Source organism: Eptatretus burgeri, chromosome 13, assembly GCF_056783735.1.
Source record: "Eptatretus burgeri isolate ZD-2024b chromosome 13, Ebu_testis_v1, whole genome shotgun sequence".
Taxonomy (NCBI): Eukaryota; Metazoa; Chordata; class Myxini; order Myxiniformes; family Myxinidae; genus Eptatretus; species Eptatretus burgeri.
Window position 1 is genome coordinate 14,547,619 of NC_140973.1, and position 27,018 is coordinate 14,574,636.

Sequence of the window (27,018 nt, forward strand, 5' to 3'; positions counted from 1 at the left end):
ATATATATATATATATATATATTTTTTTTTTTTTTTTTTTTAATCTAATATTTAAAACGAGGTCTCATAAACGAGCAGTACGTTTTTTTTTCATTGCCAATAAATTTGACAAAAAGGGGGTCATTTTTTCCTTAAACCAGGTATCCGAAAAAAATATATTATACTTACCACGTGAACTAGGATAAAAATATAAAAGAGTTAGATATTAATAATGGTATATAATAATTTTTATGCAGGGGTTCCCTGAGACACGAAAACTATTTCAAGGGTTCCACAAGGGTAAAAAGGTTGAGAAACGCTGCACTGGAGGGACATCGATCTACAGGTTCGCCAAGAAATAAATCGAACTGCCCATTTGCACAACCATGCAACCCTTCAGCCATGTTTGTCAACAAAAGTGATTCATGATCCGCTTAGCTGAAAAAATAATTGCAAACGCACTTCGTAATTTTTTTCATGTGATCACATCATCATTATTCCTCTGGTAATCCAACAGGATGGCACAGCAGTAGCACACTGACCTTTGAGCTGCCTCGTCTCTGGGTCCCATTCCCAGCCCGATTAATGTGTTGGACGTTAAACTGGACATCCTCTCTGCTTGCTGTTAGACGATCAATATCCCACCGCGATCTTCGCAAAGAGTAGACAAGTTATGACATGCACCCTGAACAAATTACAAATTTGTCCAGTTGAATGTCAGGCTGAACCAGACAGTTCATGAAGTATTTTCGTAAAAATAAATAAATGGGGCGATTAAACGTGTTAGTAGTAGTAGTTGCAGCAGCAGCAGTACCCTCCATGACTTCAATGAAACGGTGCAGCACCATCTAATATCACCATCATAATCAACCATTCCTTTAATGCCGTGAGCTGCATGGGAACCGAGGTAGTTTCATTTGGCTTAGGAGTACAATCCTGGACGAGTCGCCACTCCGATGCAGGATACTCAAAATGACTTATTAACCCAGGAAGCTGGAACTCATTTTGCAGACCTCGGAGGGACGACAGGCTGAATCAACCCACCTAATGTTATTTCAACAGCACGACAGGGACTCAAAATCAAGACACTAAGATCGTAAGCCAGCCACCTTAACCGTGAAGCCAACACAAGGCTTATGTCACCATCATCCCAACCAGAAATCTTTTCTACCCCATTAATCCGACCCAACTTATACTTCTTGCAGATTACCTCTCCTCCTCTCTCATTCCCTCAATTGTTGCCCTACTGTCATTAAGTATGTTGCCTTTTCCCCTCTCTCCTAGATTTTGAACACATAATCCAATCCAATCTATTGGAACCATCCTCTATGCAGAGCATTGGTGCTGCCTCAGCAGTCTCCTGGACTATTGAGCACAATCCTGGATGGGTCACCACTCCAAAACAGGATACTCGAATGGCTCAATCATCCCAGCAAGCTGGCACTCATTTTGCTGACCTCGGAAGGATGGCAGGCGGAGTCAACCCAACCTGGTATTATTTCAACGGTTCAGTGGGATTTGAACTCAGGACCCTAAGATCCCAAGCCCACCAGCCGAACCGTTAAGCCAACACCAGGCTCACAAGATCATCCCAAACAGCAATCTTTTCTACCCCCATTAATCCTATCCAACTCAATCCTCTTGAAGATGACCTCCTCTCCTCTCTCATTCCCCGAGTTGTTGCTGTCCTGCCAGGGAGTACATTGCCTTTTGCCCTGTCACCGAGATTTTGTACACATAAAAAAAATCAGAAAAAGAATTTCAGCACTTCAGATCAAAGACAGTTGAGTCGACAGCATAATCAAACAGCAATAGTTAAGTAAGGCAAACAGAATTTCAGGTTGCATAAAAAGATTCCTGTGCAATGTTCATCTGGATTTCTGGGTGAGCCTGCAACCCTCAGCTCTACAAGGTTGCACATGACTGGCCAATCTCTCCCAGTCCAAGATTTCAGAGCTAATGCTTGTCTCCTTCTTCCATCACATCACCTGTAAAATCACTTCCTTCACAGTGATTTATGGAGAGACAGCAAAGTGTCTCGTCCTCCAGTGGCTGTGAAATGCAAATGTGATGTCATGTGTGTGTTCACAGCCAACTCTGAACAATATGGGGGCAAGGTACACAGAAATTGTGCACAAATACAGGGTGTCCCAAAAGTCTCCATCCATTGGGAAAATTAACACTTTCAGCAAAATGTCTCCCAAAATTCAAAATACAGAGGTTATATCTTCTTTTTTTCAGATTCCCTTCAAGAATACCTTTGTCAAATGAAGAACGTATTGAAATAATTCTCATGGCTGGTTCGGGAAGCTGTCGCAAGGTTGCAATCGATTTTAACAGGAAACATGGCAAGCACGTCAAACATGACAAGATTCAGAACATGGATCATTTAAAGTAACGTAATCGAGTGCACATTAAGTTGCATTATTCCATGCAAGGATGTAAAGTGAACAATATAATGATCCGGTAATTCAGAGTTTTTGAAAGTTAAGCTTTGTTTCACTCTAACGATGTTCCTTAAACGTACTACAGAGCAATGAAAGTGGGCCTGGTGTTGGCTTCACGGTTGAGGTAGCTGGGTTAAGATCTTCGGGTCTTAAGTTTTAGCCCCTGTTTCCATGTAATTAACACCAGGTAGGGTTGACTTAGCCTGTCATTCTTCTGAGGTTGGCGAAATAAGTACCAGTATACTGTCAATATGGGGCATTGCAGCAGTTGCACAGCTGCACCCCCAGAGAATGATGCAACCACGAGTCACAGGCTGCCCACGAGGGCAAGCTAACAATGAAAGTCGAGGATAAACTGGCCACCGGTGTTACGATTATTTTCTGCTTTTTAACCGTAATTTTCCAAAGGATATTCATGCATTTCAGACGTTTATAGTATATGTTGGAACACTCAGTGGTCTTCTTACGACAGCAGGGTCTACCAGACGGGAATGGCTCAAATTTGTCCAATCATCCGCAGTTAATTTGCATACACGCCAATGGTTAAAAACCGTCCAGCAGTACCAAATCTGTTGACAGTGAATAGCCGAGCGGAGCTCTGCTGGGAACTCATCTTTACCGATGGCACATTAAATGCGTCATTCCAGATGCTACCCGATTTGAGGGTTTATACTGCAAATTAATTGTATATGTTTGGAGTTCCCCAATATTGTGTATTCCCAAATGTCCAAGACACAGGTCCTCATTTACAGGAAGATTTTAATAACCAGAAAAACAGGGCAAAGGAGAAATGAAGAGAGCTGGCCACAAGTGGCGAAACAACTGGTACCAGTGAATAAATAACGACAATCCTTGTGCCCACTGTGCCAACGACAAACTTAATCAACTCAATGGGTGACAGGACAGATGGAGGGAGAATATGAGACACGAAAGACACATGCGGCTTGAGTGTCCTGTCTTGCGCCAGAACATCCTGTCAAAATTCTCCGAGGGTCGAGCGACTCGAAGGACTCAACACTTCCCTGGCACCACAGTGCACCATTAACAAGAACACTCACCGAGAGAGATACAATAGCAGAATGCTGGTGTTGTCAAACAAGGAACCGGTAAGGGGGGTGAGGGGCAGAGTCCATGGAGCAGGGAGTAGACAGCCAAGCAGAGAGCATTCAGAGCACACAGAGAGATAGAGATAGAGTGAGAGAAAGTCCAGGGCACAGAGAGAATGGTTTCTACTGTCGGTGGTCCTTTTTATAGTTTCTCGTGGGGCGACACTATCGGCAGCCCAGTGCTCTCCGGAGCACTGTCGTTCCCACTCACGTGGGCGTATGTAGTTCTGGAGGCTTCCATCTCATGTGACTGATTGGCAAGAGAGTTCATAGAATTTGAACCTGGTGTTGGCTTTACGGTTGGGGTGGTGGCTTGGGATCCTAGGATCCTGAGTTCAAGCACCGTTTTTCTGCTTAATTAACACCATGGGGTTGAATCAGCCTGTCATTATTTTGAGGTCGGCGAAATGAGTACCAGAGTACGGGTAATGGGGGAACGGCATCAGCGGCATATCCGCGCCCCTAACCAATGATGTAACCAGCAGCCAAATGGATGCACACGAAGGCCAGGGGTATTGATGGATTTATTTTAAAATCTGGCATTGATGTGACACAAGCATGATGGGCTGAATGGCCTCCTCCTGCACATAATTTCCTTGTAATCCTTGTAACCCAAGTGCACTCCTGCCCTTCATGATTTTCACAAAAGGAAAACACATGATAGATAACAATGGGGAAAACCACAATAAACACCAAGGTGGAGATATGGATGCAGACACAAACAGATTGAGAGGGAAAATGCAAGGGAGTTTCCTCGAGCAACCTCAACACTACCTCGTAAACAACAGTAATTACACACGCTTACGCCAGCACATACTTTGAAATAACTCATGTAATCCTAGCACATTTATCCCCTCAGCCAGATCCATCAGAATATTTCACATGGTGACATGATCTGATGTTTTATTTTTAAAAACAACAAACTAGAGAGTTCATGGAACACCTCACCCTGTGCAGTCTTAAGAAAACAAGGACATGGGCAGGGTCTGCGAAGGCCAAATTTGATTGGTCGAGATGACCTAACACGCCATAATATTATGTCCAAGTATTGCTAAACGGTAAGTTTTTGAAAGTGTCAATAAGGTGATTTATGTTCTCCAGTGTTCAAGTTGATAATTCAATGGCTTTAAAATAAATATTGTAAAGGTTCTAGATATTTTTGGAGTTCACCGCCATTAATGTAGCGTTTTTTTTTTTCCACCACCTTATTTAATGTTACATTAGTTCTCCATGCCTGTTTGTGTTCTTTATGACATCACTAAAAACAGTCAGTTTCCACTTTGGAATGATTTAAAATTTTGTTTCACTGCCAGAAAGGCAGACAGAGTAAGAAGATCATCTCACTCCTCTCTGCGCATGTGTGATCAGGACGAATTCAGAGCCAAAGTTCTGTTAAACTGCAGGTTCGTTTTCCGATTTGTCTTCAAAAATAAAACATTCAATTGAAATCAAGTTGTTCCTCAATTGCAAAGTGACATTTGCAGACAGACAGACAAAGTGAGGCAATTGCTTAACCCTGGTTTTCGCTTTGGACGCGCGAGGTAATTACAAAGTAAAGTGGCACTTCACAGCAACAACTTAACTTGGTGAAACTTCACAACACGAACCAATCAAGAATAAAGGTTCACAGATTACCTTTTCCGAGCCAATGCATTGTTTCTATCATTTTCATTTTTGCCTCTCTTTGTTTGTCTTGAGGAAAGGCTAATAGAAACTCAGTCACGTAACTAAAAAATCCGTCATGATCAGTTGGTTTCTCAAATAGCTTCAGGCATTGAACGGGGCTCTGCAGAGCATTCATTGATGTGTCTCCAGTTCTTTTTTCTCCACGAGTCAGAGAATGTTTCGGCCTTGGTTCCTGAAGCTCACTGTCACTTGAGCAAGCGCTTGACATTTCTTCAAGCGTCATCGTTCCTTCTGACGATACAGATGAGACGGAAATTATGGAATCATTTGCTATTATTTCATCCAACGTATGTCGTTCGGGAAACTCTTCTTTTCGGATGAAATGATCTTTGTTAAACTGGTCATCTTCACATCCGGACAAAAATAACAGTCGGGGATAATGGCGCCATTTGGAATTGTAGACATCGTCCACCCCCATTCCAAAGGCCCTTGACATTGTAACTTTTTTGTGCTCCCTTTGGAAGTTTGTCCTCATGTTTTTCCATCGAGCTTTCACATCTCCAACTGCAAGTAGAGGAGAAACAGATTACGTTTGCATCAGAATCCGTTTGAGCCAAAACTGGGTCATCAGTGGGGTTTATGTTGATTAAGCTACATTGAGACGAGCCATGCATTGACAGACCAGCATCGCTTCACTGATGGGTTGAAACCAAAAACAGCATGTTACACTTCACAAACATCTTGCATGTCTATTTGTGAGTCTCAATGAGGATCTAAAATAAAGTGAAACACGCGTTAAAAGGATCCCTTAGAACACGTACCTGCTGTTGTTGCCACTGTCGTAGCGGCTCTGGTTGTTTGTGTGCTCCTTCCGTGTGCGATTAAATATTTTTCTATTGTGTCGATAAGTATTACCATGTATAATTTTGCGTGCTCCTTCCTTGTCTGTCACACTTCATGATCAGGGTTCCTGCTGTCGTACCGTTGGAACCGCTACATTAAACAAGGACAAGGAAATCCAACACAGGTGGAGGATTTAGTTTGGGAGAATCTAACAGCACGAATACCACACCAACCCAAGATCCAAGAAAGAAAATGCAAAAAAAAAATGTTTTTAATTAATGAAAGAAAGAAAAAAATTGTATTTTTTTGCTTGTTTTTGTAATTTTTTTTGTTGTAGTTTTATATTTTTATTTTTATTTTCTTTCCTTCCCCTCAAAGAAGGGGCATGGGCTTGGTTAAAAACACACATCAACCACACAACCCCCCGAAACAAGACCTACACAAACAGCACTCCATACACAATCACCCATCAATACTCAAACGACCTCAAAGTCTGATCAACATCCACATACCCCTCCATCTCCATAACTTCCAGGTACCTATATAATTCTAATTTAAACTTATCTTCTTTTTCTGCTGCCACCACATTTCCAGGGAGACCATTCCATGCATTAACTACTCTCTGACTGAAAGTCCCCTGCCTCACTCCTGTCTTAACTCTCCTCTTCTTGACTCTCAAGCTTTGGCCCCTGGTTCTGTCACTGTCTACTCTGTTGAATAATTCATCTGCACTTATTCTATCGATACCTTTCATTATCTTAAACATCTCCATCAAATCTCCTAACAACCGCCTCCTTTCTGGCGAATAAAACCCTGTCTTCTTCAACCGCTTCTTCCAGCTTAGTCTAGCTCGGTCTGGAATCAATCTAGTAGCCCACGCTGAACCTTCTCTATTGCATCTATGCAATTCTGGAACTGCATACAACATTCTTGATGTGGCCTCACTAAGTTGTTGTTCTTCGTCTTTCGGCTGCTCCCGTTAGGGGTCGCCACAGCGGATCATCCGTTATGATCCGCATACTGATTTGGCACAGGTTTTACGCCGGATGCCCTTCCTGACGCAACCCTGGTCGCCTCTTACGACACAGGGATCAGGATTTGGGTTTCGCCATGATTCCAGGCTGCTCCACACCCTGCCCAGTGCAGAGCCCCCGTCCTCAAGCGATCCTCCAACCCAAGCCTCCGAGTAGCCGGATTACAGGCGCACGCCACTACGCCCGGTATTGATGTGGCCTCACTAAATTCCTGTACAATGTCAACACCACCTCTTTTGATTTATAATTGATCCCCCTCCTTATACAGCCTAAAACCCTATTTCCTTTACCTATAGTTGCCTGGCGTTGTGCTGACTGCTTACCTCCCGTATCTATTACCACCCCCAGATCCTTCTCCTGTGTGACACGCTCCAAAATTACCCCTTGCATCCTGTTATCTCGATTTTCATTGTTCTTTCCCATCACCAACACCTTACACTTGCTCAGGTTAAATTATATCTGCCAGTCTTTTGCCCAATCCATACAAGTATCAATACTCTTGTATCTATTCACCACCCTCTCTGCTGTCCACCTTACCTCCAAGCTTTGTGTCATCCGCAAATTTGGAAAGCTTCCTCTTTACCCCATTATCCAAATTGTTGATGTAAATATTGAATAGATTAGGTCCAAGTACTGATTCCTGAGGTACCCGTCTACTTACATCCTCCCACTCACAGCCACTCTTTTCTTCCCATCACTAAGCCAGTTTGCAATCCAATTAGCTCCCTGACCAGCCACTCCACAAGCCCTCACTTTGGCTAACAACCTCCGATGTGGTACTTTATCAAATACCTTCTCAAAGTCTAGATGTACTCTGTCCACTGCTTTTCCCTCATTTACCCAATCAGACACTGCTTCATAGAACTCTAAAAGCTTTGTTAAACAGGAACTGCATTTGGTAAACCCATGCTGACTACCTTTCATTAGTTAACCTCCGCCATCGAAGATCGGAGGTTACTGTTTTCACCCCTTTCTGTTTGTTACTTACGAAATCTTTAGATTTCGTAAGTATATTGATCACTTCCGTTTCTGTTTGTTTGTTTGTGTGTTTGTTTGTTTGTTTGTTTGTAGGCACGATAACTCGAGAACGGAAGAAGCAACCAATGTCAAATTACACCACGTGATTCAGGAGGGTGATGGCTATCTCTGATTAAATTTTGGTCAAGATCGGTCAAAGGTCAAGGTCATAGTGAGTTCAAACATTATTCCGTAAATTAATGTGGAAAAATGGAGTATTTTTGCTTCGCTCGACGTTACGAGTTCGTTTTAACTTCGATTTTAATTTTGTCTTCGGTTTTTGCGATCGCTTAGGACGCTTAAAACTCGGTTGTCGAAATTCTGGTAAAAATCAGATGTTTTGGAGACGTTTTAAGATTGTATAAAAAATATATTTCACTCGACGCGTCACAGGTCGTCACGTGGTGCAGCGCGCTCGAGCAGACGCGTCATTGAGTCACATTAAGGTTTTCCGTGTGCGCGCTGACGGTGTTTAAAAGTCATTTTTTTATCCCAATAAAGGTTATCGTCGCATGCATGACTCGCTGAGCCATCGGATTATGTAAAGAATGTTGGTGGATGGCCGAATATTACGGTTTTGTGACTTTGATAAAATAATATTAAATAATTGCGTGGAGAAATGGAGTATTTTTGCTTCGCTCGACGTTACGAGTTCGTTTTAACTTCGATTATAATTTTGTCTTCGGTTTTTGCGATCGCTGAGGATGCTAAAAACTCGGTTGTCGAAATTCTGGTAAAAATCGGATGTTTTGGAGACGTTTTAAGATTGTATAAAAAATATTTCACTCGACGCGTCATGGGTCGTCACGTGATGCAGTGCGCTCGAGCAGACGCGTCGTTGAGTCACGTAAAGGTTTTCCATGTGTGCGCTGACGGTGTTTTCTAGGTCAAGTTGACGATTTCGTAAGTACCAGTCTATGACTGCTTGTTACTTACGAAATCTAAAGATTTCGTAAGTATATTGATGACTTCCGTTTCTGTTTGTTTGTTTGTAGGCACAATAACTCGAGAACGGAAGAAGCTACCAATGTCAAATTACACCACGTGATTCAGGAGGGTGATGGCGAGTGCTGATTAGATTTTGGTCAAAATCGGTCAAAGGTCAAGGTCACAGTGAGGTCAAATATTCGATTTTTGATGGTTTGGTACAGATAACTCGAGAACGGAAGAAGCTACCAATGTCAAATTACACCACGTGATTCAGGAGGGTGGTGGCTAGCGGTGATTAGATTTTGGTCACAATCGGTCAAAGGTCAAGGTCACAGTGAGGTCAAACATCCAAAACATTCGATTTTTGATGGTTTGGAACAGAATCATCTTAGAAACTTCTGGTTTGAGTTGCTACCTTCTCTAGAGAAAGCTTTTATTAGACAAGGTCAGAGGTCAAGTTGACGATTTCGTAAGTACCAGCCTATGACTGCTTGTTTGTTTGTTTTTTACGAAATCTAAAGATTTCGTAAGTATATTGATGACTTCCGTTTCTGTTTGTTTGTTTGTTTGTTTGTTTGTAGGCACGATAACTCGAGAACGGAAGAAGCTACCAATGTCAAATTACACCACGTGATTCAGGAGGGTGATGGCTAGTGCTGATTAGATTTTAGTCAAAATTGGTCAAAGGTCAAGGTCACAGTGAGGTCAAATATTCGATTTTTGATGGTTTGGTGCAGATAACTCGAGAACGGAAGAAGGTACCAATGTCAAATTACACCACGTGATTCAGGAGGGTGATGGCTAGCGCTGATTAGATTTTGGTCAAAATCGGTCAAAGGTGAAGGTCACAGTGAGGTCAAACATCCAAAACATTCTATTTTTTGATGGTTTGGTACAGAATCATCGTAGAAATGTCTGGTTTGCATCGCTACCTTCTCTCGAGACAGCTTTTATTTGACAAGGTCAGAGGTCAAGTTGACGATTTCGTAAGTACCAGTCTATGACTGCTTGTTTGTTTGTTTGTAGGCACGATAACTCGAGAACGGAAGGAGCTCCCAATGTCAAATTACACCACGTGATTCAGGGTGGTGATGCCTAGCGCTGATTAGATTTTGGTCAAAATCGGTCAAAGGTCAAGGTCACAGTGAGGTGAAACATCCAAAACATTCGATTTTTGATGGTTTGGAACAGAATCATCGCAGAAACTTCTGGTTTGCGTCGCGACCTTCTCCAGAGACAGCTTTTATTAGACAAGGTCAGAGGTCAAGTTGACAATTTCGAAGGTACCAGTCTATGACTGCTTGTTTGTTTGTTTGTTTGTTTGTTTGTTTGTGAACAGTATTACGGAAAAACTCCTCGACGGATTTCGACGAAACTTGGTGGGGGGATGAGCTATGGTCCAAGGATCATGCCATTAGATTTTGGACTTGGTCCAAAATCCAATATGGCCGCCATGGCGGCCATTTTGAAAAATATTTGAATTTTTTTTTTTTTTGCATTTCTACATGTTATGAGTGATTTTGAACAAAAAAACATGCCAAAATTATAATTGCGGCTGATTTTGGAAGTTCAGGTGGATATACCCACGTAAAATCAATTTCTGTCTCAAGGAATCTACTCATGACAAATGAATTGAGTATGTAAAAGTTAAAAGTAAAAGGGAAAGTTGCAAACTATAACTATGTGAGCACTGTTGACATCAAATTGAATGAATCGGATATCAGGTTCACTTGAGTGACCTAGCAGTATTGGCGGCGGAGGTTTTGCACTCTACCGAGTGCTCCCCCTCTAGTTTGTATTAGTTTAAATGGTTCCTCATCCGGTCTTTAATTAATGTCTCCAACACCTTCCCCACAACTGAAGTCAAATTCACAGGTCAAAATTTTCCCACTTCTTCTCTGGATCCTTTCTTAAATAATGGTGCTACATTTGCTACTCTCCAATCCTCCAGTACCTGTCCTGACTCCAATGAGCTATTGAAAATATCCGTTAACATCTCGGTTACCTGCTCAGCCACCTCCCTCAATACTCTCGGTTGCGTATTATCTGGACCCGGAGCCTTATCTTCTCGTTGATTACCTAGCTGTTCCTTTAGTTCCTCCACTACAACCTAGATCTTCTGTAAAAGCCCTTCGTCACCTCCTCGATCGATACTCTCAGCTGTTGACAAATCTCCTGACTGTTCTTGTGTAAAAGTTGAAGAAAAATACTAGTTTAATAAGCCTGCCATCTCACCTTCATCACCAACCACTCTCCTGGTGCTATTCCTCAATGGGCCCACACTGGTCCTAACCTGTTCTTTTCTCCTGATATACTTAAAGAAAGCCTTGCTATTATGTTTAATATTCTGAGCCATGTCCTTTTCATACTCTCTTTTGGCTTGCCGAGTTATTTTCTTCACTTACTTCTGTTTACTCCAATAGTGATATAAGTCTAACTCCAGTCCTGTTGTTTTAAACCTAATAAATGCCTTTTGCTTCTCCTTAATAGCGTTCCTCATCTCACTGGTCAACCATCCTGGTCTCTTTGTACTTCTAGTTTAACACCTCATTGGAATGTATTTACTCTGCACTCCACACATTTGGTCCTTCAGGGTTTCAAATTTTTCTGATGTTGATTGTCCTGTTGTTGGAGTCTCCCAATCTCCATCACCCAATTCTCTCCTCGTACCATCAAAGTTCGCCTTCCTGAAATCGAATAGCCTTACCCTACTATCCTGAACTCTAACCCTCAACAGAATCTTTGCACACACAATGTTATCGTCACTTTCTCCGAAATGCTCCCCAACCTCCACCTCCTCCACCATATTGGGACCGTTACCCAAAAGGAGGTCCAACACTGCACTCCCCCTCATGGGCTTATCTACAAACTGGGTTAAAAAGCAATCTTGGAATAAAACTAGGAAATCTTTCCCAGTTCCTGGACCCAATCTATCCCTGGCAAGATACAATCCCCCGTAATCTATACTCTTCCCTGACCACATGCCCTTTTGAATTCTTCATGTACTCCTCCTTCTTCCTCTTCCTTCCCACCCAGAGCCCAATAAAAGCATCCCACCAGTATCTTACTATTTCCACAATCTCTAATCTCTACCCACACAGAATCCTCAACATTTATTCCTTCCTTGATGTCACCCCTTTCTCTTGATGCAATGCTGTCCTTTACCCATATTGCTACTACTCCTATTCTCTCCTTACAATCACACCGATACACCTTGTAACCTTCTCATCTTGTCCTCCAGTTACTCTCCTCCTTGAACCATGTCTCACTTACTGCAACTATATCATACTCCTCGCAATCTACTTTGGCTTCAAGCTCTTCCATCTTATTATTTAAACTTCTGGCATTGGTGTGGAATATATTTAACTTTCCCCCTCCTGAAATTCTATTTTCCTGCCTTGCCTTACTCATCCCAATTACTTCATCCGTTCTTTCCTTGATAGCTTCTCCACCCTCCGCTGACTTAAAAAAAGGCTGAATTCCTTCAATTCCCACTGCAAACCTTGCTGCCCCCTTTCTATTTCATATAAGGCCATCATTCTGGCCTTATACTCCCTTTGTCTTTGGAAACACTCCCTTTGTCCCCTAAATGATTCCCACTGCTTCCTAAATGTATAACCGTCTTCCCTGCACCATTCTTCTAACCATTGGTTGACGTCTATTGCTCTGCTCATAATTTCTATATCGTTTCCTAACCTTGGGAGGATCCCAGAAAACATGACCTCACAACCCTTTGCTTTCAGCCACTTACCCAATATCCTGTATCTATTTTTCAAAATATCTGAGTAAACTTTCCCAACATCATTCGCACCGAGGTGTACCACAACCAAGTTCTTCCTGCCGTGACCCGATATAATATTGTTTCCCCTTCCATCAATGTCACTAACTCCCGTTCCTTCAAAAGTACACAGAATTCTGTGTCCACAATCCGTCCTGCAGAATGAAGAATCAACATATTTAATAATCTCATCACCCACAAAAACTCTCCCCCAGACCTCATTTCTACTAACTTCTATTGCTGCACTCCACCACTACCCACGCTCGCTGCACCTCCGCCACTGCCCGCTGCACCTCCGCCACTGCCCGCTGCACCTCCTCCACTGCCCGTGCCCGCTGCATCTCCGCCACCACCCGCTGCACATCTGCCACCGCCCGCTGCACCTACGCCCACACCCGCTGCACCTCCACCCGCTCCCACTGCACATCCACCACCGGCCGCGCCGGCTACACCTCCGCCACCGGCCGCGCCCGCTGCACCTCCGCCACCGGCCGCGCCCACTGCACCTCCGCCACCGGCTATGCCCGCTGCACATGCACCACCGCCCACGCCCACTGCACATCCACCACCGCCCACGCCCACTGCACATCCACCCACGCCAAGGACACAGCTTCGGAGGGCCTGGAAGGAGAGCTCGCCACCCAGGCATCCTCATGCGCCGATCCCTGAACCGGAAGCCCTGAATTGACGTCTAACTTCAAGGAGTTCTTTTATCCCCTCTTCCTATCCAGGTTTCTTCCAATGATCAACAAGTAACATCGAGCTGAAGCTTCAAGGTTATGCTTCTTCTTCTTCTTCCCTCCCAGAAAGATGGGCCTTTTATGATTAAACGGAGATGGATTTTTGTTCCACATGGACAGTAAATCGATTATTAGCTTTCCAATGGTATCATTTTTATCATTTTACGGCAGCAGGAACCATTAAGAATAAAGCGTTAGGGACGGACACAAGCATAAACGTAGACAGGTGCTTCTTTTCGTAATATGTGCTTTGGTGTGCAAAAACCTTGGGCCTTCACTAATAACACCCGAGATGCTCCATCCTTTTTATCTTCCATACCCTTCCTCCTCTATCTCCCCAAATTGTCCCCCTACCCTCCCTTTTATCCCCACTCCTCTCCCCTTTTCTCAATTTAAATCCCTATTCCTTTTTATAATGTAATATGTAAATGCAACGTCTATTATAATGAGGTCACAGTAAATGTTTGTAACACTTAGTGTGCCAAAATGAATTTGTAAATGTCTCAATATCAGCGCAGCAATACAAATGCATACCAGTCAGTTTACTTCCTTGATGACGTGTGCCGAGTTGAGCGCAGAGATATTTCAAAAACTTGGCTCGTTTTGCTCTCGTGTAATAATCCTTCCTCCGATGATTCCACATGCGCGGGTTTTCTGCGAACAAATTGCAAAAGATTCAAAGAAGACGCACAACTTGCAATGAAGAGTTAACGTGATGTCGGGCTGTAATCTCGTGCTGGGATTTAAATATGACTCGAGTTCTAATTTTGATGAACTCCAAGGATGACATTGGGTGTGAAGGCTGGGATTTAGATGAGTCATGGTGATTTGCAATGAAAGTTGCAGAACAAATACTCGCTTTCACACTCATTATTAAGAAACTGGGGATATAGAAGGGTGCATGTATGTTGGCAAGACCGGTAGGTAGCTTAGGTATGGGATGGGTGATTGTGATGTCTGTGAGAAGGTCTCGCCAAAAGGTGAGCGTATGGTCGTTGCTTGTGCATTGCTTACTCGCAAAGCTCTTCACCCTCCAAAAAAAAACTAGAATGGGCACTCGGTAGAACGCATACCTTCGCCTCCGCTACTATTTTGTTCTTGGCATGAGAGTGGGGGGAACAGAACAGTGAACATTTTGGTGTTGGTTTCATGCAAATCGGTTTTGATTTGATCGTGTTATGACAAAAACCGCATATTTTGAAAGGTCGTGACCCCACTGACCTTTGACCCCCAACCGCTAACAAGCGTAATGACGTAATTGTGTCATGTCGCCCATCACAAGATTGGGCAATGAATTCTGAACATTTTGGCATCGGTTGCATGTCAATTAGATCAAAATTGACCGCGCTATGGTAAAAATACGAATTTGACCTTTCGTTGACCTTGACCTTTGACCCGATCGCTCCCAAAATCTAATCAAATGTTCCTTGGATAATAACCCATCATCCCACCAAATTTCAAGCGATTTGGTTTAATACTTTCTGAGTTATGCGAATAACACACACACACACACACACACACACACACACACACACACACACACACACACACACACACACACACACACACACACACACACACACACACACACACACACACACACACACACACACACACACACACACACACACACACACACACACACACACACACACACACACACACACACACACACACGCACACACACGCACACACCGACCAATACATAACCTTTCGCAGAATGCGAAGGTAATAAAACAAACAGTCTAGTGACATCCCTGTACCTGTCCCACTGTTCTCCACACTCGCTCTCCCACCCAACGTTATGAAGCAAACTTATGGACCAAATGAATGTGGGCTTGATGTAGTGCAGGCATGTTGGGCCTAATGGCCTCTTTCCGTGTCCAAGTTCCTTGTGACGATGAGAACTGAACCCTTTTATTTTATTTTTTTTTGTATACCTTGTCAAAGGTCGTATGAGCGCAAACACGCAACGAACAGCAAGGGGGGGAGGGCATGAGAAAAGAGGGGCAGGTGTGGGAAGGACAAAACAGTGGGGAACAGAGACATTAGGACATCTGAGGAAGGGAGGGGGATGGGCGAGGAACACGGGGTACACAATATGCATAATACAGGAACTTTCAGGAAGGAAAGCAGGGGATTTGAAGGAGGTGGGTTTGGGGTGGGTTAACAGTGGTAGAAAAGATCGAGGATTTGGATGGGGGAAGATAAGAGGTGGTGGTGAACAGCTGTTTTGAAGGCCTGGAGGGAAGAATGGGATTGAACAGAGCGAGGGAGTTTATTCCAAAGGCGGGAAAAAAAGAGAATGAAAGAGTGAAGGTGAGCAGCAATTCGTTATTTTGGTAGTTTTATCAGAAGGGGGTTGTTGATGGACCTTGAGCGCCCTGCAGAAATATGGTGGGGACAAATCGCAGACACAGCAGGGGTGGAGAGACCGGCGAGGATATGGAAGAAGACACAAAGACCACCGACCTGTCTGTGGTGAGAGAGTGAAAGGCCCGAAGACAGCCTCATCGAGGGAGATGCCAATGATCAGAAATGCATTCATTTCCAAACCGTGAAGCCGAGAAAGGTGGGAGACAGGAGCGCCTGCCCAGAGGGGACAGCAGTACTCCATCAGGCTATGGCCGAAAGCTTTGTATGTGTCAGGAGCTCAGGTGGGCTGAGGAAGGACTTTGCACGATGGAGGATTCCCAGTCGGCGACTGGCTTTGAAGGCGAGGTTTGAAATGTGGCTTTCCCAGGAAATATATTGGCAGATAGTGAGACCAAGAAGCTTGAAAGAAAGGATTTCTTCCAGAGGATTGTTGAGAAAGTGGATGGGGGGGGGTTCCAAATGGTCCCTTTGGAGAGACAAAGTGAGATTGTGAGATTTGTCCGGATTGAAAGACATGTTCCACGTGTTGGACCAGTTTGTGATTTTACCCAGATCTGCAGTGAGCGAAGAAGCTGCTGCTTGCCGGTCGGAGGGATGACAAATGGAACGGCAGAGGGTGGAGTCATCAGCAAAGAGATGAGGATTTTCCAGAGAGTCGGAGAGATCATTGATGAAAACCAGAAAAAGAACAGGGCCCAGAACGCTGCCTTGAGGAACTCCAACCTGGACAGGAAGAGAGGGATGAAAGAACTCCATTTAGGGCCACACGTTGACTGCGACAGGAGAGGAAGTCTGCGAGCCATAAGCGGAGATGGCCGTGGATACCATAGGAAGAGAGTTTGGTGAGCAGGGCAGGGTTCCAGACCATGTCAAAAGCACGTGATAGGTCGAGGGATATGGTTCTGATTTCACGTCTGGCATTGAGGACCTCCCTCCATTGTTGGGAGAGCAGAAGCAGCATATCAGGGGCAGCGTGACTCGGTCTGAAACCAAATTGATGATCGGAAATCAGGCCATTGAAGAAGAGGAAGGATTTAATGTCTGAAGTGATGATGGATTCCATAACATTGCTGATGATTGGGAGAAGGCTGATTGGTCTGGAGTTGCAGGGATCTGATTTTGCACCTTTTATATGTAGGGCAGTAATGTTTGCTGATTTCCAAGCAGATGACAGATGACCTTGAGCAAATGAGAGGGTGAATCAAACAGAGAGAGGGTGAGCAAGAGCAGAGGAGCACGTTTTTTTGACCGTAAGCCGATTCCGTCTGGACCGGTTGCAGAATCTGAGTCGAAGTTTGACAGCAAGCTTTCAACCTTGTCAGGACAATAGGACACAGAGTCCAGGGACAGTTGGGTGCGACTGGGTAAGGTGGGAACAGAAAGAAATAGGTTTTGGACACAAGATTTTGATGCAAACACTGAGTTGAGGCATTCAGCCTTTTCATGTGCGGTATCAGCAGTGGGGCCATTTGAGGTCAGGGAGGGATTTGAGGGGAACATACACCAGAAAAAGATTAGATTAGATGCCACCAGGATTTGGAAGAGGGAGAGAGGTTTGAGAATTCAGACTTGAGCTGAGAAAAATATTGTTTTCTGGCTCCCCCGAGGGTAGACAATTTTTCTGAGCTTTATGGAAGGAACTGGGATAACCTTCAGTTGGGTTTGCTTTCCATGAAACAAAGGCAAGTTGTTTCAGGACAACTGCCTCGCCACAAGCTTCAGTGAACCATGGGTGGGAGGAAGGGTAGAACAGCTGAAGACAAGAGGGGACAAATCTGTGCATGAGGGAGAGCAAGTTTCTTTGAAAGAATTCCCAGGATGAGTTGATGTTGGAGAACGTAGAGATGGGAGTCCATTCTAGAAGTTTGATGGCTGCTTGGAGACCCTGTCAGTCGGCATAAGTGAAATGCCAGACTCGACGGCGCTGAGATGGTTCTCCGATAACAGCCAGAGAGATGTCCACTTTGACCAGTACATGGTCAGAAGAACCGATTGGAGCGGATGCAGAACAGCAGATATTTTCAGGGAAATTTGTCAAAATCAGATCCAGAAAAGATGGAGTTCCGTTGGTTGAGATCCGGGTCGGAAAGTTGACCGATTGAGTCAGTCCCAATGAGTCGCAGAAAGCTTTTGCTGAAGTGCCATGACAGGTGAGAGAGGTACCCACACCGAGCCAAATGGCATGATGACAATTGAAGTCACCCCATATGAGGAAGAGAGAGTTTGGATGAGGAGATCGAAAGTGGTCCATGTTTTCGGATCGTGAGTTATAAATGGAGTCATCACTGTTTGGTGAACGGTACAGTACACATATAAGCATGAGGTGGGAGTGGAGGGGAAGCCGTAGCCAGAGGTATTCCTGGGGGTGTGGTGGAATGAGGGCAGTGCATGGAGAGTGAGGATTTGAGTCTTTGATGAAGAGAGCAGTCCCTCCACCACGACGAGGCTCAGGTCTGTCATACCGGAGGAGGGAGTAACCAGGGAGAGATACTTTGGAGTCAGAGACATCTTGAGGGAGGAAAGTTTCTGTTTGGCAGATTATGTCTGGTTTGTCAGTGGCAACCTGTATGGAAACATCTGTAAGGTTTGAACGAAGGCCCCGGATATTTGAGGTCCACAATGTTCATGAAGAGGGAGAGGAGGAGGCTTTGGGTGCAGGGGATGGGAGGGGATCAGGAGGGTAGGACAAGGCAAGAGGGGGGGAGGTAAGGAGAGTTGTTGAAAGAGTGGGGGACTGCAGAATAGCTCGGGGAAGGGGCTGGATGAGGAGGAGAAAAGGAACTGTGATGCTGGGAGAGAGGGGGAACAAGATAGGCGGCAGAAGGCAGTTGAGGATTTGAGGAGGTAGAGTGATGAGATGGAGGTGAGAGGGCAGGGGAAGGAAGCAGCTTGTGGGAGAAGAGTGAGTAGGGAGAGTTGAGGGAGAAAGGTGAGGGTGGCGTTTTTGAGAATGGTGAGGGGGAGGCTTGGAGCGAGAATGTGATGGTTGCTTTGAGAGGAGAGTTGGTCCTGAAGTTGGAAAAAAAGAATGGTTGATAGAAAGTGAACATTTATAGCAAACTGGGGGTTTTTAATTTTTCGGATGATGATGTAATGAAAAGGTTGTAGAAAAAACCGTGAGTTGAAAGGTGAATTTGGATCGGTAAATGCAGGGGGTGGAAACAGATGACTTGGTTTCAGAAGAAGCACATGGCTATGAGAGGTAAAAAGTCAAAAGTGAATTTATTTATTTTAAATAAAGATTGCGAAACATTCGGAAAAGGGAATGTTGAAGAAAAACGTGGAGGTGTATGGTGAATTTGGAACTGTAAACGCAGAGTGAAGTTGCTGGGTCGATGAAACATATCAGGAAGAGAGTAGAGAGAGACACGTGGTGGCAGGAGGTGTATAGATCGAAAGGATACAAGGAACATTATTAATTTTTGATGTATTTTTGAAAAATAGGTGAGATTCGTGAATGGAGGTTGAAGGAAGAAATCGTGAAGGTAATGGCGAGAGTGGGTCAGTTCATGGAGAATAAAGATGGTGTGTCGGCACGAGGAAGAAGAACGATCGGGACTCGTGGGTATGCAAGGAGAAAGGTAGTTTTTGTATTGGATTTTAGACAAGAAACAGAGGGTTAAGTTGGGAGGGAATAGATAGGGAGCGTTGGGAAAGTGGGGAAAATACAAATTGGAGGTAATAGGGAGAGAATACAAATAAAAACGATCGTACACCAACAGGGGAAGGATGGGTAGGCCTCAAAGAAGCCTGTAAGACAAGGTCGACGAAAACTCACATGATAGCACGATAGCACTTTGAAGAGAAAAACTCAGATTGCCTTTTATTTGAGACTTGCCAGGGTTTGTTAACACCACTGGTCAGTATTTTGATGAATCATGATCGTTAGTTCAAAACAGGAAGCAAAACATTACTTTTTTATGAAGTAATGCTGCATCAAACAAAAGAAGATTGTAAACTTGAAGGCCAAGTTTCCCACAGAGCAAATGAGCCTCGATTGGGAATGTGAAACACTTAGAACCCAAATTTATTTTAAAAGTCTCATCCTACAAACACAAATCCTAAACACACTTGAACATACTTGCTCCAAACACAATGACCACGTGAGGTGAAAACTGGCAGCAGGCTTCAACGAGCCTCCGTGCTGTAACCCTCCCTGTAAAAGCTTCAAACCTCGTACAGTAAGTTAAAATACATTTATAATCATATTTACCGGCAAAAAAATCGATTACTGCATTTTCTAATTCCACTGTCCAGTTGAACACGGTGGAATATCGAGCATCCGCCATCTTCGTCGACACTTGAAAGCTCGAATCTGATTGGCCAGTGAACCGTGCATTACTCTCAAATGTGATTGGATGTTGGGCGGGCGCATTGCTCTGATTGGAGGATCTCGTGAGGCTGTGTTGCCGGATCCACGGTCAACTGGCAATGCAATGGGTTTCATTGAGGAATGTTTGACCCCCCCTGTCTGTTCAAACAAATTCCATCAAATTGCGTGCTGTGGTCTCCCTGGAAAGGCAGCGGAGGGGTGGAAACGTTTAAATGGAATTATTGAGGAACTGTACCTGGATGCGTTGGAGATTGAGGGGTGTGGATGTGGGGATGGTGGCTTGTTTGTGGATGGGGTTGGCATCGTTGGATTTCGGGAGGAGGGAGGGGGGAGGGGCAAGCAAGGAGGAAACACTGTCAGGCCAAGTTTTAATAGCAAGGGGGAAAACCAATTTGTTTGATTGCAGACCTCTACCAGCGGCAATGAGAAGGTAACGGTTTTAGGTTTGTAGGAATAAATGAATCACACCACCACGGTGATGATACCGTGCGGAGTATTTAATGTAACCACAGCACAGCACATGAGAAGAGCCACCGGAACACGGTACACGGTACACGGCCGGAACCCCGCCCCACTTCGGCCCATTGCATATACCAGTGCGTGCCCGTACGTGCAAAAAAAAAAAAAGAAGAGGAATCGTCACGTCAATCGTGACGTCATAGCACCGGGTTCTGTCATTGGTTGGTAAATAAATGGCCATTACTTGGGAAACACTTGTCCGATTAATATCAAACCTTGAAAAGGCACATACTCAGGTCCCCAGCAACATACCTGGCAAGTTTCAATTAAATCGGACCAGTGGTTGTCGAGAAACAGCGGTCACAGACACACAGACACACACAGACACACACAGACACACACAGACACACACAGACACAGACACAGACACAGACACAGACACAGACACAGACACAGACACAGACACACACACACACACACACATTGCTGGAATTATAGATAGATAATGGCGTGACCTGTTTCTCTCCCTTTTTACATAAAATGTATTGTGTGGTGGTCGTATGGCAGCTTAGCTGCCGGGGTAGCTATCATTTCTTGAAGCACGACTGTGTCGTCGATGCAGTGCCCCTCTACCAGTACACACACTGGAACTGGTACTCATTTCGCCGACCTCGGAAGGATGACAGGCTGAGTCAACCCCCTGGTGTATTAATTCAGCGGCCGACGGGGCTTGAACTCAGGACCCTAGGATCCCAAGCCACCACCCTTATAGTGCAGCAGATAATCATAACAATTGTGCAAATTATGACTAAAGCATGAAATTTTTACCAGTGTTAGTACATACCATAGGTTTCATTTTCAGATTGGGAGGTAAGTCAGATTTGACCTCTGAGGATAGTGAGAGGTCAATGACCTCAATTACATTGAAATTGTCATTTTTTTCACGATTCTGGTGCAGTTTGTCTGTTTTGGAAATCATTAATAAGGTATGTTGCCATGTGTTGGTCCCTTTATCTTCTGAAGAGCCTTTATACATATTTACAGGATGCAACCATGACTGAACAAGTGCTTTAAATGAGGTCAGTGACCTCAGAAAACAAATTTATTGAAATACACATTTAGGTTATTGTGGTGTCCAGAGCAGCTTGCATGAAATGGTGTTGTAAGATCATCTTGTGCAACCTGAATTTTCAATGTGCACTGAACATAGTCTATAAGCTTAAAGTACAGTGAGGTCGGTTACCTCAGACACATGTGTAGTACATACCGGTACATGTAATACACACACATTATCCATATAGACGCATAAATATAAAGGTGTCTGATTGCACCTAACAGTCTCCCGAACATGCACATAATGCAGTGCACTTGAGTGCAGCCTTGGTGCACTTGCAGCGGCCGGTACATCCCTTCTCGCAGCCGCAGTGGATCAGTTCGTGGCAAGATTTTGATGCCTCTGGTAGTGTCGTCCAAAGAGGCTGCCACCCAGAGGCCTCCTTTGTCCAGCCCCAGTCAGATGGGATTGGTAACTCTGGATTCAGGACCAGAGTTTGGTTCCAGCAGTTGCCCTGGAGAGATGCACGCTTGATGTGCTGCTGGAGTGCTGCCTGCGTTGGGGGAATGTTTTCTGGAGCCCTAGACTTGTGTGCGAAAAGCTGTTTCCAAGCATCGTTCACTTCCATGGTGTCACTGGTGCGGTCATACATCAGCACAACGAAGTGCTCCAGCAGTGACATTGACTCCTCACTGACATCACTTGGCATGCGTAAGAGTTCTTCAAAGGCATCAGTCACCTGTGGGAACACTTTCCAAATCTCCCAGGTAGTCTTCTTCCCTCTGCCAGCGAAAGAAGACACAGTGTCGCACCCTGTGAGGGCATGGAAGATGGGGAGAGTAGCACATTGTCTTGGGTTCATGGCGGCAGCCAGTTGGTGAACAGCTATGTACCGGAAGCTGGATCCAGTACCAAGAGCTATCCACAGCTCGTCAGGATTGATGTTGTTGAATGAAGCCACAGCCAGTACCACAACATCAGTATCCACAGTGCGTATGGCCACCTTCCTGATCCCCTTCTGCACAGCATCTGCCACATGTAGAAGCAGGCGAGTGTCCGCCTCCTCGTGTGAACATGGGGCGAGGCTGGTCAAGTCGGACTCGGCAGGAGAACACAGGACCTCAGTTCCACATGTTGCATACATTTCCTTGCCATCTGCTATTGGAAGACGAATGGCCTCTCGTGACAGGAAACCAAAGAGCTCGGTCTTCTTTTGATCCACACGAAGGAAGTCCTTCCAGTTCTGAGGCATGATGGTAGAGGGAGCCACTCTCTTCCTGACGCCCTTGCCCCTCTTCTGTCTGGTCGTGCCTTTCAGGCTGTCAGGTAGATATACATCCCAGATGAGGTCGAGTCTGTTGACTTTTTAGGGTTGAGTGGAGATGTAAGGTGCAAAGACAGTGTTCACATACTCTTCAAAGGTTACAGGATTTGCCGTTACAGGATTGAGCATTTGAGCAATAGCTGCTCCCTCAAGGATTGTGGCATCAACCCCAGGTGCGCTTGTTGTTTGGGTTGGTCTGATTTCAGGCAGTGTAGTAGATCTGCTATGACTCCAAGGCACAGTTTTCCTCCTGTTGATAATGATGGTGGGGCTGCCTGGTTCTCGTGGCAGAAGAACTGGTCCAGATCCCCATCACGTGATTGGCAGGCAATATACAGCCTCAAGAAGAGACTACAGTCACTCTTCACTGCGGCGAGTTGGATCTGCTGCTTTGACTACGTCTTGGTCTGTGGCCGACTGAAGAGCGGCAACTTGTTCTTGGGCAGTGTTTCTGTAACTGGCTTCGTGCAAAGTTCCAGTCTTTCTACAACAAACTTTGTGTACTGCACCTCACCAAGGGACTCGATCTTCCTCACAGTTTCTGCCACTGGGGCGTCCATGATGTCTCTCGTGTCAAGGACCAGTAGATCTTGAGTGTTCTCGAGGAAGGGATTCCCCATCTCTTCAAACACTGCTATAAGTGCTCTGACATCCTTCATAAAGGCTGCTTGCACTCCAGGTTTCTGGTCATGCTGAAGATACCCAGTGTCGTGAGCACCGCCATGTCCTCTTGTCGCCTGCTCTTCAAACTCTGCAGTGATCCTGGATATTTCTGGCCCTGCCAACATCCAGCGTCCGAGTGCCCCAGGGTTTCCTGTCAGTCCAATAGCTCCACCAGACCCTTTGACCACAGCGTTGTTCTGTTCATGACATTGGTCAATTGCCATGGCAGAGAACTTGTTGCTGGTCTTGTGTACCACAAACTTCCCAGAATTGAATTCTGCCAGGACATCTGGGTGTTTGTCATCAATATTTCATTCATTGGCATCAATATTTGATATGTTGAGGTAATTGACCTCTCATTGTCCTCAGAGGTCAAAGCGAGACACCTGTAAATAATTACCAACGCTGTGTGGAATATGTAGACACTTTTATTGGAACACAAATGCATGGTTTGTACATCATAAACATGTTTACCATTAACCAATGCTGCCAAACATCAATATTTTGATACTTTCAGGTCATTGACCTCTCACGGTCCTCAGAGGTCAAATCTGCTTTACCTCCCGATCTGATAATGAAGCTTATGGTAGAACTTTCATGCTTTAGTCATAATTTGCACAATTCTAATGATATGAGAGATTATCAGCTGTACTATAACCACTGAGCCAACATCAGGCTATATAAAATGTATTCATGCACCAACTGATTGTGCCAAAAAGTGACACACAAAGATACCAGGCTGAATAAATGTGATTAGCCTCCTCACACCAAGATGAACTCTTGGGAAAACAGGTGTGCAAAGAAAACAACCTCGTGAACATAAGGAAGTCCCATGTCAGTGCCAAGAAAATCCAGATATGTGGATGGGAACCAACAAAGTGTACATGTATACAGGGCATAACTTTTGGGGATTCAAACACAGATCACATGAGCGAGGACACTGGAATAAGAGAACAAGGACAAACTGTGGAAATACATTATTGGTATCACAGATGTTTGATGACCGATGACATTACAGGGCCATCATTGGGGTGGACTACCCTCCAGCCACTGGGGATTGGTCTGCCCCCCAAAATTACTTATATCATTCGTGAAGTATGGAATCTGTAAGATGTTTCCGAAGGTTTCTCTGTCGAGTTGAGCGCCTCAGAGCAGGCACAGGGCTCGTGAAACACGGAGATTGATGGCTGGATGTTGTAAAGGCAGGTGCCACGGGAGCAGGGGCTTGGGCCGGTATCTGGAGAACATGACGAGGTGAGGAAGACTGGGGCTCTGGATCAGGTACGGGCATCTCTGTATCGGGAGGCAATTCAGACAACTGTCCTGGAGCCAGTGATTGGGACGGACTTGTGGGGCCCATCATAGCCCATGGAGTTTGTGTAGTTGGCTCCATGGTCGCCAGTATTGGGACTGCGGAAGGTGTAGAAAGTTCAGCCGGTATGTTAGGGTTGATATGAACGGACTCTGAGAATGGAGGATGATTGCCATGACCAGTGGAACGACAGTTGGGAGTAGAGCAAACTGTAGGGCCAGTGTAGAAGGAAGGGACCTCATTGCACTCGGATCTCTTGATTCGGTAAGTTGCGCTACGCAACTGGGAACCGATGAATTTGCGAATATTACACCAGTCACTCTCGACAGAGGTAACCAGGTAGCATTGGCGGGCCTGAGATGTGTTGCGATCGGCATGAAGATAGACCAGATCACCAATTAAATGTCAACTGAGATCAGTGTTGGTTGCACACCGAGGGGGGCCTTAGACATCTGGCTATATGGGTGATTGGCTCGGCGGAGCCGATGTTGAGTCTCAATAATCCTGTCTTCAGAGAGGAGAATCTGTACATGGAGAACTGGTCTCTCTGCATCCATAGCTCTCTCGTGGAAAGACCTTGGGAACGAAGACATGAGTTGAGTCGTGCACTGACGATGGACAGAGTCAGAGGTGTAACAGGACCACCATGTGGTTCATGGCATGCAAGTTCGTCTTCCAGTTCCCGCACTACCTTCTCTGCCATCAGGTTCTTGTTGGGGTTCTTTGCTCTACCGAGCTAAATGGCGATGCAGTGTTCCTGAAGCAGCTTATCTCCCACCAGGGCAGAGAACCATGGGGCGGAATCAGTCCATATGACAGCTTTGGGACCATCTAGTGGACGAAACTCAATGCACAATTGAAGTGGAGCATCCCTTAAGGTGTTTCACATTCGTTGGCAATGATACATGCAGCTGTGTAAGAAGTGACACACTCTCACATGACTAAAATGAGTCGTCGCTCACGCTTGATAACATCAGCTGTAAACGAGATGCCAACCACTTCTGGAGGGTCACTGGAAGATTGAGGGATAACAGTGTGTGAGATCTTCTGAAGAGCAGCACAATTACGACAGCTAGCAGTGATCCGTTCAATGGAAGCATCCATGTCAAGTGCATGGAAATATCGGTGGGTGACCAATTTGAGTTGATGACATGATGGTTGAGAAAGACATAGATGGAGAGCAGTAACCAGGCCTTACAAGACACGATGCGGAATGATAATGCATTCTCTGGAGGGGACAAAAGGTTAATTGCACCGGCCGACGAGTTAACCATCTCGTGCTATGGTAGCAACCTGGAGGTGTCGTTTGACATCGCGAATGTTGGTGAGCTTCTTTGAAGAGTGAGTGCCCTGCAATGAGTGAGCATGCGTGCGACGAAGGTGGGGGTATTTGGATTGGATAGCAAGCCGTGCTGACCTGCTGGTGAAAGGAAGTTTTGTTGAGCCTGACACAATGTTTTCGATGGAAACACGGTAAACGGTGGAAACCTGAAGTCTGGTGTGCAAAGAAACAGATTTGACATGTGGGGTCTTCACATGCAGGTGCATTGCGGCTTGTGAAATCCGAAGGAATATTTACAGATCCAGCGAGGTGTCTGATAGAAGCATGGTAGCGACTGACTACAGAAAGGAATGTGGTGATGCGTGGGCTGGCAGAAAACTCTCCTGCATCGTTTCTCAGAGGCCTGGACACATGCTTTGCTGTCTGTGAGAACACAAGGATGGTGTATGGACTGTACAATGTATGGGCTGAAGTGTTTGATTGAAGCCACGATGGACAGAGCTTCAATTTCACAAGGCAACCATGTGATTTGGCGACCACACAGCTTGGTACTGAAAAACCCAGCGAGCTTGAGTTTGTTGCCACGGGTCACATACAGCGTGGATGCGATGCCATGCTTCTTAACAGCGCTGTCTGTGACAAGCAAGAGTTGATCATCTGGTCGGGGAAGGGTAATGATTTCACTGGATGCAAGAGCCGACTGTGCTACTTGGAA

At 45.1% G+C, this 27,018-nt stretch overlaps 2 protein-coding genes across 2 annotated transcripts; both read right to left on the reverse strand.

Moving 5' to 3' along the window:
• Positions 1–141: 141 nt before the first annotated feature.
• On the reverse strand, positions 142–20,190 carry LOC147013889 (uncharacterized). Its single transcript, XM_085851215.1, has 3 exons — positions 20,090–20,190; positions 14,035–14,154; positions 142–5,722 (listed from the first exon to the last, which is right to left on the reverse strand). Exons 1-3 carry the CDS (start codon positions 20,163–20,165, stop codon positions 5,157–5,159), a joined length of 762 nt encoding a protein of 253 aa, XP_085707341.1. The 5' UTR covers positions 20,166–20,190; the 3' UTR covers positions 142–5,156.
• Positions 20,191–21,921: 1,731 nt separating this feature from the next.
• On the reverse strand, positions 21,922–22,989 carry LOC147013890 (uncharacterized). The gene has a single exon (XM_085850706.1). The coding sequence runs from the start codon at positions 22,972–22,974 to the stop codon at positions 22,000–22,002; it is 975 nt and encodes a 324-aa protein (XP_085706832.1). The 5' UTR covers positions 22,975–22,989; the 3' UTR covers positions 21,922–21,999.
• Positions 22,990–27,018: the final 4,029 nt, after the last annotated feature.

What these genes read in the sequence shown, in the direction of transcription:
- LOC147013890 (XM_085850706.1), bottom strand. Translation starts at nt 22,974, where the DNA reads ATGCCTCAGAACTGGAAGGACTTCCTTCGTGTGGATCAAAAGAAGACC.
- LOC147013889 (XM_085851215.1), bottom strand. Translation starts at nt 20,165, where the DNA reads ATGGCGGATGCTCGATATTCCACCGTGTTCAACTGGACAGTGGAATTA. An exon ending in AGTAATCGATTTTTTTGCCG is followed by an intron (nt 14,155 to 20,089) that starts GTAAATATGATT and finishes ATTTGTTCGCAG; the next exon opens with AAAACCCGCGCATGTGGAAT. An exon ending in TCAAGGAAGTAAACTGACTG is followed by an intron (nt 5,723 to 14,034) that starts GTATGCATTTGT and finishes CTCTACTTGCAG; the next exon opens with TTGGAGATGTGAAAGCTCGA.